General features: G+C 27.7%; 2 protein-coding genes across 2 annotated transcripts; both read left to right on the top strand.

Annotated features, from left to right (window-relative positions):
* Positions 1-9,921: 9,921 nt before the first annotated feature.
* LOC136081320 (uncharacterized) lies at positions 9,922-10,416 on the top strand. Its single transcript, XM_065798629.1, has one exon. The coding sequence runs from the start codon at positions 9,922-9,924 to the stop codon at positions 10,414-10,416; it is 495 nt and encodes a 164-aa protein (XP_065654701.1).
* A 1,273-nt stretch (positions 10,417-11,689) lies between these two features.
* LOC136081319 (uncharacterized) lies at positions 11,690-12,832 on the top strand. The gene has a single exon (XM_065798628.1). It carries the CDS (start codon positions 11,690-11,692, stop codon positions 12,830-12,832), a length of 1,143 nt encoding a protein of 380 aa, XP_065654700.1.
* Positions 12,833-18,745: the final 5,913 nt, after the last annotated feature.

Here is an 18,745-nt window from a genome sequence, read left to right as displayed (position 1 = left end):
TAAAACTCAATTTTTTTCAGCCAATTGTTATCGCAATAATTTACATCTTCCTACATTTATGAACGGTTATGTACTCGATGAGTCATCCACTCTTCATCTTCTAGATTTAACTCTTACTTCCAATCTTTCTTGGAAACCATATATCAAATCTATTGCAAAATTAGCATCTGCTAAGGTTGCATCTCTTTATCGAGCTCGACACTTTCTTCCTTCTATTCTATTCTCTATCTCTATAAATCTCAAATCCGGCCTTGTATGGAATACTGTTGCCATATCTGGGGCGGATCTTCTCTTTTAGACAAGGTGCAAAAATGCATTGTAAACATAGTTGGACCTGCTCATGCAGCCTAGCTCCAACCATTATCACACCGTCGTAATGTTGCTTCTCTTTCTCTTTTCTACAAATACTATAATGGACACTGCTCTAAAGAGCTGACGTCTCTTGAGCCATCTACTAAAATTCATTTTCGTGTTACTCGTCATTTAATTAAGTCTCATCCTTTTTCTGTGACTGTTCCTAAGTGCTCCAAAAACTCTTATTCATCTAGTTTTTTCCTCGAACATCAGTTCTTTGGAATTTGCTTCCTTCATCTTGCTTTTCTGATTCATATAATTTGCAATCCTTTGAGTTGTCCGTCAATCGTTATCTTGCTCTACAATCTTCATCTTTTCTATTCCAGTAATTTACAACTTTGATTAGTGGTTGCTTGCAGCCTTGTTGGAAGCGAAGATGTTAAAAAAAAAAAAAACTAAGTAAATAATAATCATTCAATTATTTTAAATTTTCCTTGAAATTAGGTTCAGTATAGAGCTCTTTTTTTTATAAAAACTTACTAGCGATATATATTTTTTTAACAAAAATAACAAACATGAAGTTTATGCATGACATCTTCTAGCAACATGTAAACAACAACCAAAGAAAGTTTTGATGAGTATCTAGGTCTTCCATAAATTACGTCACACAACTTTCAACTGTTTTTAACCACCCACCCTCCTCATTATAATATTGTGACACTTTAGTTACAAGTCCCATATGAGCTATCACATAAACACTAACCCTACCCCCTAAACTATGATATAATTTAAGGATGACCCTCCTACAAGCTCTAAAAATTTTTGTGAAAGACTGTAACTTTAAACAGGTGTCTGCAATTAGGATGAGTATATTAGAGATGCATTTATTACTGGGATCATTGTTGTTTCCGTTAATAGATATATTTCCGTTTCAATTTCAATTCCTTATGACACCAAACAAATTTAAGTATTACAGTAAGATTTTAAATGAACTTTCTCATTCCTTGAATTTCAGTTCCACCTTCTGTAACAACTTTGCATTCGGAAGTGTTAGAAACAATATCTTGCTCAAAATAATCCCATACAGCAGATTCCTGCTTTCGACCAGCTGCATATATTCTCTGACTTGATGCCATATTGTAATTTATTAATTATAATGTTATTAATAATTATTGTTGTTAATTGGTTTTCTGCTCTGAATTGGAAACCATCTAATTTTTGTTTGTAGAATATGTTTGCTTCTGATTGAAGTCAAACCAATATAAATCATTTGTGGTTATTATAGAATTAAACGTTTACTTGAGGTATGAATAAAAACTTTTAAAAAATTACACAATGATTATACGCATAGAAAATGATGACATAGGCTACTAGACAACGAAACCACAAAATAGTCAATATTATTGAATAATAATTTTTCAATGGACTAAAAAAAAAAAAGCGCTTAGTGACAAAATTTAGTTATTGAGAAAATATGAATATTTTAAGTGTAGGTGTTTTTTAGAAGGTTAAGATTTAACTTGATATTAAATGAATATATTTCAATAATGTCTTCTTTAGGCATACGTTGTAATGGAAGTACAACGTATGCCTAAAGAAGACATTATTGAACCTGCAAAACATCCCTGGAGAGCTCAAGTAGTTGTAACTAAAGAAGAACATTTTGAGAAAAGTCAAACAATAAATAAATATACTTAACTAGACACTTACACATTACCAAGAAAAAGATTTGAAAAGTTGCTTGCTGTATGAGTCAGGAAAACATGAAGATGGGAGAGAGTTCCAAAGGGTTGAACTGCAGGGAAAAAAATCAAGCAAATTAAATTTATAAGCATGCAGGGACAGATAAAATAAAAAAAAAAGAACTTGCTAAATGATGAGTCAAGCAAGAATGAGTTTTGGTTGATAGAACTAGACATGATAGCTCCTTTGAGCAGCTACCATGATACTATTTGTACAAAAGAGAAAGAAATGCAACTTTATGACAATGGGAGAGAGGCTCAAGTTTGTAAGATAAAGCAGGTCCAACTACATATACAATGCATTTTTGAACTTTATATAGAAGAGAAAGAGCATCATTAGAAGAACCAACACAAATATGATAACAATATTCCATACAGGGACAAATAAGAGATTTGTAGAGGTTGAAAATGGAATCAGGAGTAAGAAAATAGCCAGCACAATATAGAGAAGCAACCTAAGCAGGTGCTAATTTAGCAATCGATTATATATATTGTTTCCAAGAAAGATCACTAGTAAACAATAATCCAAGAAGACTTAAAGAAGAGGACTTAGTAAGAGGGTTACCATTCATTAATATAGGAATGTCGACCATGGTGTGATAGTTGATTGCAGTAAATAACAGAGTTTTGTTTGAGTTAAAATTTACAAGCCACTATGAGCCCTAATCTGTTACAGAAGTGAAATCAGATTCAAGATTGGCTGCCTGTTCTAACTAATCTAAAAGACTTTTTGTCAAAACAGGAGTATAAAATTGAGTTATCAGCAAAAAGAGCTTTTTTAGATCAGAATTGGTAGATGAGAAACAAAACAGGACCAAGGATAGAACCTTGAGGTACCCCAAAAGTTACTGGAAATAAAGAAAAGTGTTGGCTTTCAAGGATGACTTTAATAAAGTTGTTAGAAAAAAATGATTTGATAATCTCAAAAACTTTCCCAGATACACTGTATGAACCAGGATTACTGAAAAGACCAGCATACTAAACTTTGTCAAAAGCTTTAGATACATCAAAGCAATAGCCCTAGCCTCACCGCCTCCATCTAATGCACAATAAAATCTTTCAGTCACAGCAGTTAACAAGTCAGCTGGAGAGCGAGAGGAGCGATTAACATATCCTGTTACAAGTATAACATTGTTTACAGTTAAGGAAAACTAAATATTTCCATTGACACTTTTTCTAGAATACATAAATCACTCTTTTATCCTAGAGTAACTAAATTTTATGCTTTTATTAAATATCGTAATTTACTTTTCTCAGTTAATGATGTTAAACAAATAACTAAACAGTGCAAATTATATTGTGAATGTAAGCCAAAATACAACAAACCAATTTGTGAATGTAAGCCAAAATAGCACAATCCAATTTGATAAAAGTAGATTTTATAGATATAGATTGTAAATATAGATTTTAAAGGACCTCTTCCTTCAGTTAGTATTTTTTTAACCATAATTGATGAGTACTTTTTTAATCATACTTGATTATGCATACTTTATAAGATATATTTACTAAGTCAATTATATTTGTCACAACAATATACATTTTACTTTTTGAGGATGGTAAAATTAAAAAGGAGCAAACCAAGACCTGATTACCTACATGACAAGATGGAATTTATAACTAGACTGCATATAAATATGTGTCAAATTATTCAATTTATCTAAAAAAAGTGGTGACCATATAGATGAAGTTAATGACACCATAAGCAAAGTAATTGACAATCCAATCACTAGGTGTTTGTCAAAAAAATACAAATAGAACTGAAAGGGTGTTTGTCTACAAAAACAAATAGAACATATTGGATATACATTAAATAAAGTATACATTGCTATTTAATGCAAAAGGTAAAACTGTTTTAGATTAGTGTTTAGTTATTGATTAGTGTTTCATTATTGTAATTTTTTACAAATAGAAATTTACTACTTTTAATACATTATAGTATTTTTAACTTTTTGTTGAGCTTTTAGGTCTAACACAACAAAGGGAAACAGGGTTGGTAGCTAAAGTAGGCACAACTACATTTACAAAATGTTTTTGAACTTGTTTATAAAAGAAAGGGCATCATAAGAAGAACCAGCCCAAATATATATTTGTGTTACAGTGTTCTATACAAGGACAATAAAAGACTTATAGTGGCAGTAAATGAAACCAAAAAGGAAATAGAGAGCATAACAAATGGAGGTAGATGTTAACTTCGCAATGGATTGTATATATGGTTTACAAAAGAAGTTGTGAAAGATAATCCAAAAAGATAATAAAATTAAAGATGTAAAATTGAGTCTCAGTAAAAGTGTTGCTATCAATCAATATAGGAATATAAACAATATTGCAATAACTGTTAAGAGTAAATAACAGAGTATTGCTTGGGTTAAAATTTATTAGCCACTGCAAGCCCCAAGTTTACACAAAATGAGATTTAAGAACTGTTATTTGTATGACTACAAAGACTGGAGTATATTTGTGTCATCAGCAAAAAGAACCTTTTTGCATTGATTTATTACAATAATAAAAAGATTTGATTACAATAATAAAAAGAGTTGATGTTGCAAAAAAGACTTTTTTTAATTACAGCTGCATAAGTGGATGAAAGCCATTGGGTAGATTTTGGCTTGACTTAAAACTGATAAAAACAAATAAAAGCTTTAATGCCTGAATTCAGGAGATTTTGTAGGAGGTATAACAAACAAAAGACATCAGCCCATGGCCTGCCACAAAGAAAATCACCAAAGGAATCTTAATTAGCTGAAAATAGTTGTATCTGAAATAAAATGAAATTGATTTGATCTTAATTTGATCTTTTTGATAAAAAATTTAATTTGAATATACCTGCTTGCTTTTTAATTAATTAATAGGTCATCTCTAATGCACTAGAGAACTGAATTGATGGCTTTCAAGATTCTTTATATACAGTAAATGCTTTTAAAAAAAATTTAAAATCAACTTGCTCTAACTTGCCTTGTTTGCACTTGAAAAAACATTCTATGTTTTATTCTATGACATTCTATGACTAAGAATATTATATTGACAATTTCATTAATTTAAACATTTTACTTTTCATAATACAATTTTGGTTATATATTAAAGCTATTAGTGGATACTAAAATATATATTAAAATAATTTGCGGATATTATTAATCAACTCAATTTTAAAATATTTTCTACAGTTATTAGATTACTTTTGCCATTTTTAACTTTTCAATTTACAAATTTAACAAAAACAAAAATGAAACTAAATATGCAATATATTTATTTGCTTATAAAAAATTTTAACCAAAAAATTTTTTACCTCTACACAAAAAATCTTTTGGTTGAAAACCTTCTTTGCATATACACTTTCCATAGACCTGATAGCTTCCATTTGAAAAACATTCCATATAACTTTTAATGCTGTTTTCAAAGAATCCATTAATACATTCTCCATCAATTCTCAATGGAGAATTATTTTCATGAGGAGATGCTCTTTTTGGAAAAGTAACCAGTACATCAGTTGTGGTTGGACAAACATAATAATATATTTTAAAATCAATTAATATCCCACAGTAGTTACTAGCTCGAATTGCTACCTGAATTACATCAGCATTTTTAAAATTATTAAATGAAAAAAAATCCTTACTTAAATAAAACTCTTCATTCCCTTGTTGTTTTTTAATTTCACGTGGAATCACTTCAGTTTTATATTGATTTATAGGTACTTTATCATCAGTTTTATATTGATTTATAGGTACTTTATCATCTTGTGGTCCAAAGTATATTCCAACTCCATAACCGAATTACAATTTGGAATTGAAGTGTTACAAAAGGAATTTTTGAGTTCAACACTAACAAAAATAGTGTTAACGTCTTTGATTGTACTTAAGCTATAACTAATAGACTTAAGTAAACAATTCTGGTTATTTTTATTTGAGCCACAACATGTTTCCCAAAAAGATTTTGAATACTCCCACGAATCAGCACAAGTATTAAGTTTATTATATGGTTCTTTATACCATGATTTTGATACTGTATTGAAACCTAAAGTGTCTGTTAGAAATACTTTTTCAGCTATTTTGCAATTTAACAGAGAAATTTTTAACATTAACATCCAAAATAAATGCATGCTGGTAATACATTGCTAAAAATAAAGTTAAAATAATTATATAAAAGTTATATTGAACAATTAACAAACTATTCATAGCAATTATGATATCACACTTCGTGCTTCCTTTTGTCTGTGGGTGTCTTTAATGATTATAATTTTTTTTGCTGGTTGGTTTATTTATTTTAAAAAGAAAACAACCAGCACAAATTTTTTTTTTAAATAAAAAAAAAGGCAGCATTTCATTTACTTAAAGTACTTATCCGTGAGGGCTTTAATACATATATCAACTTAGGGTTTGAATTCAGCGCAAACAAAACCTTTTCTTTTTTTATTTTATTTTCTTCTTTATTATTATCATTACTATTCTCGATGTTTTTGATTTTTTAATCAATTTTTTTCATAAAACTAAGTTAAAACTGTCTTAAGTATATCAAAATAAAATAAATAATGTAATTATTTAAGATATATGTGTGCTGTTTAGTGTGTGTCTGCAAACGTTTGTGTTCGCGTATATTTATGTGTATATGTGTATATTATGTGCGTGTGTGAGTGCAAGTTACTCCTTATGTTATTAAACGTTTTTTATTTTAAGGGGTTTTCCTACACACCTCAAAATAAAAATAATCTTTTAAAAAAATATATAAATATTTATATGATATATCATGTATCATATGAACGAACTAACTTTAAACTCTTTTCGACGATATTTTACAACATGATAATTAAACAGTTTGAACAACTTATACATATACCTACTAAACATTACAGTGGGTATGTTTATTAGTAGTTTGAACTGTTTAATTATCATGCTGTGAAATATGATTGAAAGGAGTTTAAATTTAATAATAAAATAGTGATAATACTAGTGATGTAAATTTTCCGGCAAATTTGATTCAAAATTTAACGGTAAAATTTACCGGTAAATCGAAGCCGGTTTAAGCCGGTATTTAAGCCGGTTTAAGCCGTAAATTTAAGCCGGTAAATCGAAACCGGTTTAAATCGAAGAGTATATCATATAAAAAAATTTTTTTCAAAAAAAATAAAAAGAATTGAAAAAAAATTTTTTTTTGAGAATTTGCCATGCGGTAAATTTTCAAAATTTTCCGGTAAACTTGCCGGAAAATTTTCCGGTAAATTTTACCTTCAAAACACTAGATATGAATTAACACTAGATAAGAAACTAGATAAGAAACACTAGATAGACACTAGATACACTAGATAAGATAAACACTAGATAAGATAGACACTAGAACACTAGATAAGAAACACTAGATAGACAATTCTACAAGAAGGTTAATCATTTAAAAAATAAATATGATTACGCGGACTTCCTGAGAAAACTGCGATAGATTCCTAAGTCTAACTCCTATTTCGACGCAGTCCTTCAAGTCCGCAAACATAAAAACATCTTTTGTTTGCAAGGCTACATCCAAACGCCAATAGACTACATCCGAATCCAAAGGACCAAGGCCGGTGTTGGAGGTTTAAAGTATGTAACCGGTACAGATCACTGTACAGTAATTCCTACATGACGGTACCGGTCACTTGACAAGTAATTCTTACCTAGGTGCCGAACACTTTACTTGGGTACCGAGCACTTAACATTTTAATTTTGCCGTGTAAATGTTTTATTATTTTAAACAAAATTTCAAATTCAAATGTTTAAAGTTAAGAACTTATTATAAAATTTATATTATTATTATTATTGTTATTGTTATTATTGTTGTTATCATTATCAAGATTATTATATACTAAATTATTACATACTAACCGCTTTGAATTGATTCAATAGATTATCATTTCAATTAACTAATTTGTTTTACTATTTTATATATATTTTAGCATTGTTTACATGGATTTTATTCTAAATTTATGATAATTATATTTTATGCTGTATGTGCTATGGGCATTTGATGTATGTGCTAATAGCAACATATACCCATAGCACTGCTATGAACACTTTATTTATTATTTTATATATTTTAGTATTAAATGGCAGAAATTCAACAGTGAAATTGATGACTCAAGATTATCTGAAAAAAAAATTAAAGAACTGAACTTTTATGATATTGAAAACTATTTATTATCAGGAATTTTTCCTGAGCATTTACAAGAAAGAGAAAACATAGGTATTAAAGTAACCTTTAAAAAACAAAGTGACAGGTTTGTAAATGTTAATAAATGTTACATTACAAATATAAAAAAAAATCATGAAAGTTACTTCTGGTCCAGCGACGTTATGTGTTGTCAAAGATCAAATGTCTCGTGATCAGTACAAAAAAGCAGCACATGATTGGTTAGGCATATTAACTGAATCAAAGGCTAAAGGTGGACATGTTGGGAGAGATAAAACAATATGGAAATTGATTGATTCAGGATATTGGTGGCCAAATACGAATAAAAATGTTCGAAATTATGTTGTCACTTGTGAATCTTGTCAAAAATCAAATCCAAAAATGAAAAAAGTTTTTCCATGAGCTGCATCAAATACCAGTTCCAAAAAAAATATGACATCAAATCGGTCAAATCAAATTTAAGAAGGGCATCATGTTGTAAAAACTCTTTTGAAATGTTATTTAAATTAGAAAAAAAGTTAAAAATATTAAGTTGTATTATAAAATTAAGTTTTTTTTTATAATAATTATATATAATAAATCAACTAATTATTTTAATAACTATGAAAAGTAAATAAGTTTAAACTAAAAAAAGTAAATATTCTCTTTAAAAACATTTTCTTTGCTGTTAGTACATATTACCTGAGTTAAGTGTTTGGTGTCTGGCCAGTAGGAATTACTGTACAGTGCTTTACACCTATGCAGTAAGCACTGTAGAGTTTTTGATACTTTCCGGTACGGCTTACTGAGCAGTGAACACTACCGTTAAGTCAGTCCTGCCTACTACACCAGCACAAGTAGGTGCAACGTGGGTGGGGGCGTTTATGTTATTACAATTTTTGCCGACTTAAAAAAAAAGGTACTATCATTACAAACAAAAGTTCTGTCGGCATGCGTTAATATTGTCGTACGAAGATAAAACTTTGTAATTAAGTAAATCTATTATAGTGGTTATTTTAAATATTTTAAAAAAAAAATTATCAAAGTTACGCCTCAACTGTTTTTTTTTAAACTTAAAAAAGTGCAACTTTAAAAAGTGTAAAGTAAGAGTAACGTAAAGTTAAAAAAAATCTATATTTGAGATGTACATAAAATATACATAAATATATATTTTTAAATGAAGACATATTGGTTAATTATGGCTATTTCAATGGATCAAGTAAAAAAAACAATACAAAAAATATTTAAAGAACTTAAGAACTTAATAGACGAAATGATGAAGCAACATGAAAAAAAAGTGTTAAACATATTAAGCGCAAACGCGAAAATTATATACGATAGATTAGATCAAGTAGATCTAAAGGTTAATCATCGTGCAAAATAAATAAATATAATAGAAAAAGACGTAGAAGAAATGAAAAGAAGTTTAAATTTTTACGAACACCTTTTTGAAGATAAAACAAAAGACAGCTATTACTTCACTATAATACACTATAATAATCATTTTCCAATCAAAGAAAAAGAAATAAAAGTAAAACATTTGAGCTGTCCATGGATCACCAGCGGAATCAAAAAATCTTCAAAAACTAAACAAAGACTATATGTTAAATATTTGAAAAACAGAAATTAAGAAAACCTATCTACTTATAAACAATATAAAAATCTTTTCGAAAAAATCGGAAAACATTCTAAAAAAGTTTATTATTCTAAATTACTTCAAAAAACTAATGGAGATACCAAAAAAACATGGAACATCATGAAAGAAATAATCGGAAAAAAGTATATAAAAACAAACAGCTTACCAGATAGAATTATTATAAATGAAATAGAACACAACGATCAGAACTCTATTGCCGAACAATTCAACAATTTCTTTGCAAATATTGGCCCTAACATGGCGTCTAAAATTCAAACCGCAAATAACTCCTTTGAAAATTATTTTACTGATCTAAATAGCGAACTAACTTTCAACGGATTAAGCTATGAAGAACTCGAAAATGCAAAAAACTCTTTAAAAATCAACAAAGCACCAGGAATTGATGAAATTTGTAGCAATATTGTAATGAGTATCTTTCCGATAATAAAGAAACCCCTCTTCGAAATATTTAAATCTTCAATTACAACAGGAACCGTTCCAGAGAAATTGAAAATTGATAAAATTGTACCAATATATAAAACTGGAGAACCATACTTACTAAACAATTATAGACCAATCTCAATTCTTCCTGTATTCTCAAAACTCCTCGAATGAATAATTTATAATAAATTATACCAATATATAACAAACAACAATATCTTAAATACAAAACAATTCGGCTTTCAAAAGCAACATGCAACCGAACATGCAATCGTAGATCTTGTAAATAGCATCAACTACTCATTTGTTAATAAAGAATTTGTTTTAGGAATCTTTATAGATTTATCGAAAGCATTCGATACTGTTGATCATGCTATCCTGCTAAAAAAATTGGAAAAATATGGCGTAAAAAATGTTGCATTACTCTGGTTTAAAAATTTTTTGCTAAACAGACAGCAATGTGTTAATACTGATGAAAATATCTGTTCAAAATTGCTTAAGATTAAATGTGGCGTTCCCCAAGGTTCCATTCTAGCTCCCTTATTGTTCTTAATATACATTAACGATCTTCCAAAAGTCTTAAACAAACTGGACGTAATAATATTTGCAGATGATACTAATTTATTTTATTCATCTCAGTCTATTGAAGAACTCTTTGAAACAACGAATATCGAACTTGAAAAACTTAATATCTAGCTAAAATCTAATAAATTATCTTTAAACACAGAAAAAACCAATTACATTTTATTCCATCCCAACCAAAAAAGAAAAAAAATACCTAATATATTACCATTGCTAAAAATAGAAAACAAAAATATTGAAAGAACCTCAATAACAAAATTTCTAGGTTTACTAATTGACGAAAATATTTCATGGAAAGCACACATTGACTATTTAAATAGAAAAATAACCAAAAACATTGGCGTGCTATACAAAGCTAGACCAATGTTATCCCAAGAAAATCTAAAACATCTTTATTTCTCATTTATACAGACCTATTATACATATGGTAATATAGCATGGGCAAGTACCAATAAATCCAATTTGAAATCACTTTATCGACGTCAAAAACATGCCGTTAGAATTGTCTATAAAAAAGACAAATTCACTCATGCTGAACCTTTGACCTCATTCTTTTTTCTAGTATTTTGGTTACTCTATTATTATATTCATATTATAAAGATAATTTTAGAGTAAACAAACTGCTTGAAAGAAAACTGGTTTACAGTGGTCGGTCTAACGCAATATGATTTAAGTACTACAAATAAAGTATACAAGTGCAAATTTTGAGCAAATTTATATTATTACGTTTTCAGGTAAACCTTCAAAACTATTTAAAAAACACATCCAGATTGAAACACAACACTTAAAATGGGTTATAAAAGCAAAAGTTTAAATATTGAAAGATTAACTAGAATAAAAAAAGCGACAATATAAATCTGGAGATATGAAATCGGATAAAATAATAACTAATGAAGGTTGCAATGTCATCCCTACTGATAGTGGCATCAATATTACCGGAAATACTAAAGATAATGATAAAATTGATTTTAATGTTGAACTAAATAATATGAATGGACCACAAATCAACATCTCAGCAAAAATGATTAAATTACTTAAAAATAAATTGTTAGAAAAAGATTGTCTGATTTGCAAGTTAAATAAAGAACTAAGTCTTAATAAAATTGAAACTATAAAATGGTTTGCTACCAATAAAAAAGTGACATTTTATACTGGATTAAAAAATATTAAAATGCTCATGACTTTGTATGACTTCATATGCAGTGATATACCCCATGCATCGAGATCGGTGTTGTTTAGCAAATTGACTTTGTCTTTGATAAGATTACGTCTTAATTTAACCTTAAAAGACCTTGCTTATCGTTTTGAAGTTAGTAACTCAACAGTTTCTTCTGTATTTATTGAATTAACAGATGTCTTATTTATTTATTTACGCCAACTCATAAAATGGCCTGCACGCGAGCAGATATGGAAAACTACACCTAATTGTTTTCGGAAACATTTTGGTACAAAGGTGGTTGTAATAATTGATTGTTTTGAAGTTTTTATGCATAAACCTACAAACCTTTTAGCCAGAGCACAAACATTTTCAAGTAACAAGCATCACAACACAGTGAAGTTTTTGATCAGTGTTACTCCACAAGGTGTTATTAGTTTTATTTCAAAGGCATGGGGTGGTAGAACTAGTGATAAGCATCTAGTTGAAAATTGTAAAATTCCTAATAACCTGTTACCTGGGGATATTGTAATGGCCGATAGAGGTTTCAATATTGAGGAATTTGTTGCTGCTTATTGTGCGTCAGTGAAAATACCAGCTTTTACTAAAGAAAAACGACAACTTGACTCAATTGATGTAGAACAAACACATCATAATGCATCAGTTAGAATTCATCTAGAACGAGTAATTGGAAATCTTAAAAATAAGTATACCATACTACAAGATGTTTTACCATTAGATTACCTTATAAGAAAAGATAACAGTGATTATTCAACAATTGATAAAATTGCAATTGTGTCATGTGGTCTAACAAATAAGTGTGATTCCGTTATTCCAGTTGACCAAAGTTGACTAGTTTTTCAGTTTTATACAATTTATTTAGTTTTGTAAATTTTATTTATAATTTTTTTAAACAAAGCCACTGCTTTTAACTTAAACTCAAAAATTAACACCTAGAAGAAGCTTAAATGATGCCTTATGCTTCATAATAAGTCGTTATAAAAAAAAAAAATAATGAAATGAATTTTTTTTAATTAAAATATTTCTAAATATGTTTGCTAAAATAAACTATGACAAAAGTAATTCTTCTGATATGCAATAGCTGCTCTTGTATATCCTCCAAAATGAAAGTTTTTATTATTTTTTAGTAAAAAGATGTTTACAATCTGGACACACCCATTTCTACTTTGGTTTGTTATTTAAGTTTAAACATTTTAAATGAAACAGCTTTCTCAAATAATCAATGTTATTACATTGAAATAGTTCGCCATCTTCTTTTCCATTGCAATAACAATTTTGTATACTTATATTTAAATGTATATTTTTTTCATCTAACTTTCGTGTGAAATACTTAGCCACTAGTTCTGGGAGTATTACACATTTAAACTTCATTTCACACTCTTTAACAATATCTTCCCATAACCTTTTATCAGGGAAAATGCGTTCTATGTGGTAATCTTTTTCTTTGTAAATAAAGAAATCACAATACTTTTTTTTGCATAAGTTTATCTGAGCTTGAATTTGATAATAATATTGATGATTTCTTGATAACTTTGTAACACCATCAATAATTTGTAAACAAAATTTTTTGTTTTTTTTAACAGCTTCAAAAATGAAGATATCTTTATGTTTAACGGGCATTTTATTTCAATGCACCCATCACCACAGCAAGAGCAATAAACAGTTGCATCAGGTGATGCTCCCATATAAAAATACTCAGTAGATAAAAACAAACCACAATCCGAAATCTTCCAATTTTCATGATGGGCACTAACAGCATCTGTGTAAATACTCAATGTTTTTTTCTCATGAACATTCCCGTAGGTTGTAGCTTGTGTTGAAAAGCTATTGCTTACAGGATAGCAAATTTTTTTAATCAAAGATGTTTGTTTATTTTGATTAGTAATTCTGCCAGCACGATATAAAAACCAATTCTTTGATAGTGCTTGCTTTCTCGTTAATTCCTCAACAGCTATTTATTATTCATCAGTAACTTGACTAAATTCGACGTTTTCACAGTGTTGACATAACTCTAAGTAACTAATATTTAATAAATTTGTATCGTAAATATCAGATAGCATTTTCGGTAATAAGTTAGTATGATGTTTTAGAATATAAATATTGTCATTAGGAGGTATTAAGATAAAATTGCAGGTTTAGAATTGCACACACTCAGTTGCTTAAAATATGTCGACTTGTTTTTGTGAAGGTCCTTTATACTTATCCAAACACGAATGTTTACTTTTTTTTATTAACAACAGGTTCACTAGAAGTTGCATAGTTTTCTTTAAGTTTGTCATCAAACTTTCTTTTAAGAGTATCTGGTGATGTAAAGTTTATATTAATCACTTCAGCATGAGGTACTGATTTTAATGAATCAGGCAACATCCAATAGGCCTTTTCCTCAGTGACAGTTTTAGAGTTTCTAATTCGGACGGTTGCATCAATAAAGAATAAAATAGCTCCAATGTGCGAACAAGACTCACCTAAGCCAGCCATACAGTTGAAGTGAGCAGATAATACATCTCCATCCATATAAGCTATAATCCAGGTCAATGTTGGAGATTCATTTAATTGTTGAGAATGCAAAACTTTAATTATAAAAGAGTTTTATATATTAGAGCTAGATAACTTTTGTTTAAATTTAACAAAGAATTTATAAAGATATAAAAATGAAGATTATATAATATGAAACCCAAAATATTATATGAAGGCTTCACATACTATTTTTGCTTTCATATTACATTCATTGAAGCTATACTAAAGATAAATATGAAACATAAGTAAATCTAAATCATCTTTCTGTGAACCAAGCATATGAATTCATTACTGAAGAGTTTAACACCAATATCTCCTACCCAACCACTTAAAAAATATTTATAAGCATCTCAACTTTTAAGGCATTTAGCTTCTTTGGTGGGAGGGCTTGGTGCAAACAATAAATATGTAAGAATATCAGCATGGGTGATTTTAGGATAAAATTGTGACTCGGAAAAATAATCTGCCCTGCAAGTTGAAATCTTGAGTTTAGTTACACCTACATAGAACTTTCCACACGAACACTCCAGTTTGTAGACTCCTGGGTAAAAGTGTTTGGGAAGTCGAGGCTTTTTTTTTTTGAGTTATTAATTGTTGAAGATTTTTTGGTGATTTAAGTCTACAAACTAGGTGAAAAAGATTTCAACTCGCATTTGCCAACATCAAAAACATTCTTTTGAGGGAAAATGGAAAAATTCGGCCGAAGCGGGACATTCCAGAAATTGCAATGGTGCCTTTGGCTGGAATAAAAACAACACGGTTAAAATAGAGGTAGACTATTTTAAGAGAAAAGTGAGAGAGCCCTTGGAAATACAGTTTCACCAGTGTTCTCCAAATGAAGGCTGTTTGAATGAAGACGACGGTGATTACGTCACATCGTCGTTTTGGAAACCTTATTTCTCTTATTTAAGACGCAAGAACAAATAATAAAACTTCAATGTAATGCATTGAAGTTTTATTATTTGTTTGTTTTTTTAACGGTTTTTTATATTACTTGAATAACGAGGGTATATATAATCCCTAGAAATATTGTAATTTAATATAAAAAAATTTATAAGGATAAGTTTACATACTATACCAGATGTTTCAACTTAATTAAATTTTATAAAAACTTATCTAAGATGTTAACTTTTAAAAATTATATACGGTATTTGTTTTTGTATAATTACGGTACAAAAACATTCACTACCTAACGAAATAACATTGCGAAAAACGTTTTCTTGTTTTTTATAACTTTGCCTTTAACTTTTGAATTAATGAACTTATATGTAAATATTTATTTGGATTTAAGACGAAAAATATCCAATTTGCTGTATTTGTACATTTCAAAGTAGAAAGAATAAATAAAAATGAAACGATAAAAAAACGATTATCAGTAATTTAAATTTTTTAAATTTAGTTTATTATTTATTTTTCATAAATTATCCATACATATCGTTCTATTATTTGTTATTACTGTTAGCATTAATCCTTAAATTCCTTAAATAAATTTATTTAAGCAAATAGAAATAAAAGTAATCAAAACAGTGATAATAAATTTTCTATTTTTTTTAGTATTATTAGCTATTTTTTTTTTAGCTATTTTTAAGAACTTTCTTTAACTTTAGAACATCAATTGAAGTATTTGAAGTAACTTTAGAACATATATTTGATGTTCTAATAAGATACCAATCAACCAATTGAAGTATAATTGAAAATTGCAAAAAACTGATATGGTTAGTTTAATTAGAATTTTTTTCCTATTTTTTCAATTTTTTTTCAATTTTTTTTTTTATACTAAAAGTTTTTTTTACCAGTTTAAAAAAAATTTAAACTAATATTTTGCCATGTTAATGCAAAGAATGTAAGCAGAAATAAATACTTTTTCCTGCTACCTTCCTTTACAACAAAAATATCCACAACTTTTTATAAACAAATTGCGGATGCATAACTTTTTAGCAAAGTATTTCACAGAAATTTCTTTTGATACTAATAAGAAATTATTGAAAGTCATCATACTTAATATTAATGAATATTGCATATAATTTTTTATATTAAAGTTTCTTATAATTTAGAATAAATTCTTTCCCTTATCTACTTATCTATTTATTAAAAAATTAGGCTGAGACAAAAAACTATAAAGACTCTTTTTTTAAACTTTTTTATAAATAATATTTTACAATTTCTTTGTTCCTTTGATTTTAGTAAATTCAAATTAAATATAAAATGAAGAATTGCATTAAATCATTTAAAGTTTAAACACCAAAATTTGGTAGAAATATTCAGATTTTTTATTATATTTCAAACCAAAAATCTTTGTGATGAAATTTTCATTTAACTCTTCTATTAAAGTTTTTATTCCACCTGCATTTTCTGAAGCTCCAATTAAAAATTATATAATGAACTTGAGACAATGTTATTATTTTTTGTTTAAATTTCATTTTGATTTCTAATAAAAAATAATGCAAATTTTTGTTCCACTAGCTTTTACTGCATCCTGTATAACTGAGCATAAAGAAAAAGTTAGCTGTTGATGAATTTTATGTTTATAAAAGTTGAAGAAATATGAAGATAAAATACTGTTTTCTAGCCTTAGCTATAAGTTATGTATAAATTTTGCTGTTAAGTTCAGTTACACAAAGCTGAAGAATCTAGATAGAACAATTTAGATAATTATTTTCCAAAGTAGCTATCATTTAGTTTCATATTTGCAACGTTGTCAGAGAGTACAATGGTACACTTTGTTAGTTGGTTACTTGTCAATTATATTAAAGAATTCCTAAAATTCTTCAACATATTTACAACGTTTAAAAGCCTGCTATGTTAAGTTGAATTAGTCTATTGTACTCCTAATGAATAAAAGGATGCTGTGATTCATCTGTTTCATCTGTTTTGCTACATAGTTCATAATTTGCTAAACAAAACAAAACAGCAGATTATGGTCAAGGTGTACTTTATATATATATATATATATATATATATATATATATATATATATATATATATATATATATATATATATATATATATATATATATATATATATATATATATATATATATATATATATATATATATATATATCAATATACATGTAAACATTTTAACACAGATATTTTGTAAACATTTATATTCAATCAATTTTATTTGATAAGAAAGTTTACTGTTTTATAAAAAAAAAAAATTTTAACTTTGGAAATTTTGAGCATTCACTAAAATATTATTTATGTTATGCTTGCAGTTTTAAATTTATTTTCCTGATCACAAACCACATCAAATTAGAGGGTAACTAAATTAAGATCTATTATATATATATATATATATATATGTATATATATATATATATATATATATATATATATATATATATATATATATATATATATATAAACAATTTAGAATTTATCTAATGTATATATATATATATATATATTTTTTTTTTTTCCATAGCATAGATGCAACTTTTAAATGTGCTTCTCTTTTTTAAGGATCTCAGCTATCTTAACATACCGACTTTCACAACAATATGACTTTCTCGACAATATGAACCTCGAAATCTGATATTTAACTATAAAATTATAAACTAAGCTAAGTTGAATTCCAAAATACTTTTATGTTTCTACAGCAAAGAAATGCAGCATTATTTGATGGTAAGTTTTGATCAAAAATTCTTATTTTTTATTTTGATAAAAAATACGAAACTTTTTATAAATTATTTATTTGTGGTTGTTTATTTATTCTTTTTTCTAATGTGTGTAAATTGTATAATTATTTTCATTATTTTATAGTATTATTTATGATGGTATTTTTGTTTATGTCATTACTTTTTGCCAAGCTGCTATTTATTTTTTACACTCTCTAATTCGCTCCTAATAAGGCTGCAAACAAACAGGTTTAAGTTTGGAGTTACTAGAAAATAAAGAATAGTGTTAAATAGCAAGAAAACGGTTGACAGAAGACTTTAAAAGTTAAAGATTGCATGAGTTAACAAAACAAGGTGTTGGGAGAGCTTTGGTGAGCGAAAAAAAAGTTGAGTCCAAGACAAATAGAGTCACTTGAGATGAAAGATTTTCAAGAAAATCATTAATTTAGATGAAAAAAGTACAGCATAGAACATTGTTACATCCCTGTAGTTATTGGAAATGAAGAGAAGTGTTGGCTTTCAAAAATAAATAACACTGCGATCAGAAAGAAATGATTTAATAATCTCAAAAACGATCAGCATGTCACATTTTATCAAAAGCTTTT

This window comes from Hydra vulgaris, chromosome 06, assembly GCF_038396675.1.
Source record: "Hydra vulgaris chromosome 06, alternate assembly HydraT2T_AEP".
In the NCBI taxonomy this organism is placed as follows: domain Eukaryota; kingdom Metazoa; phylum Cnidaria; class Hydrozoa; order Anthoathecata; family Hydridae; genus Hydra; species Hydra vulgaris.
Note: the sequence above shows the minus strand (reverse complement) of the source record. Positions and strands in the feature narration are given on the sequence as shown.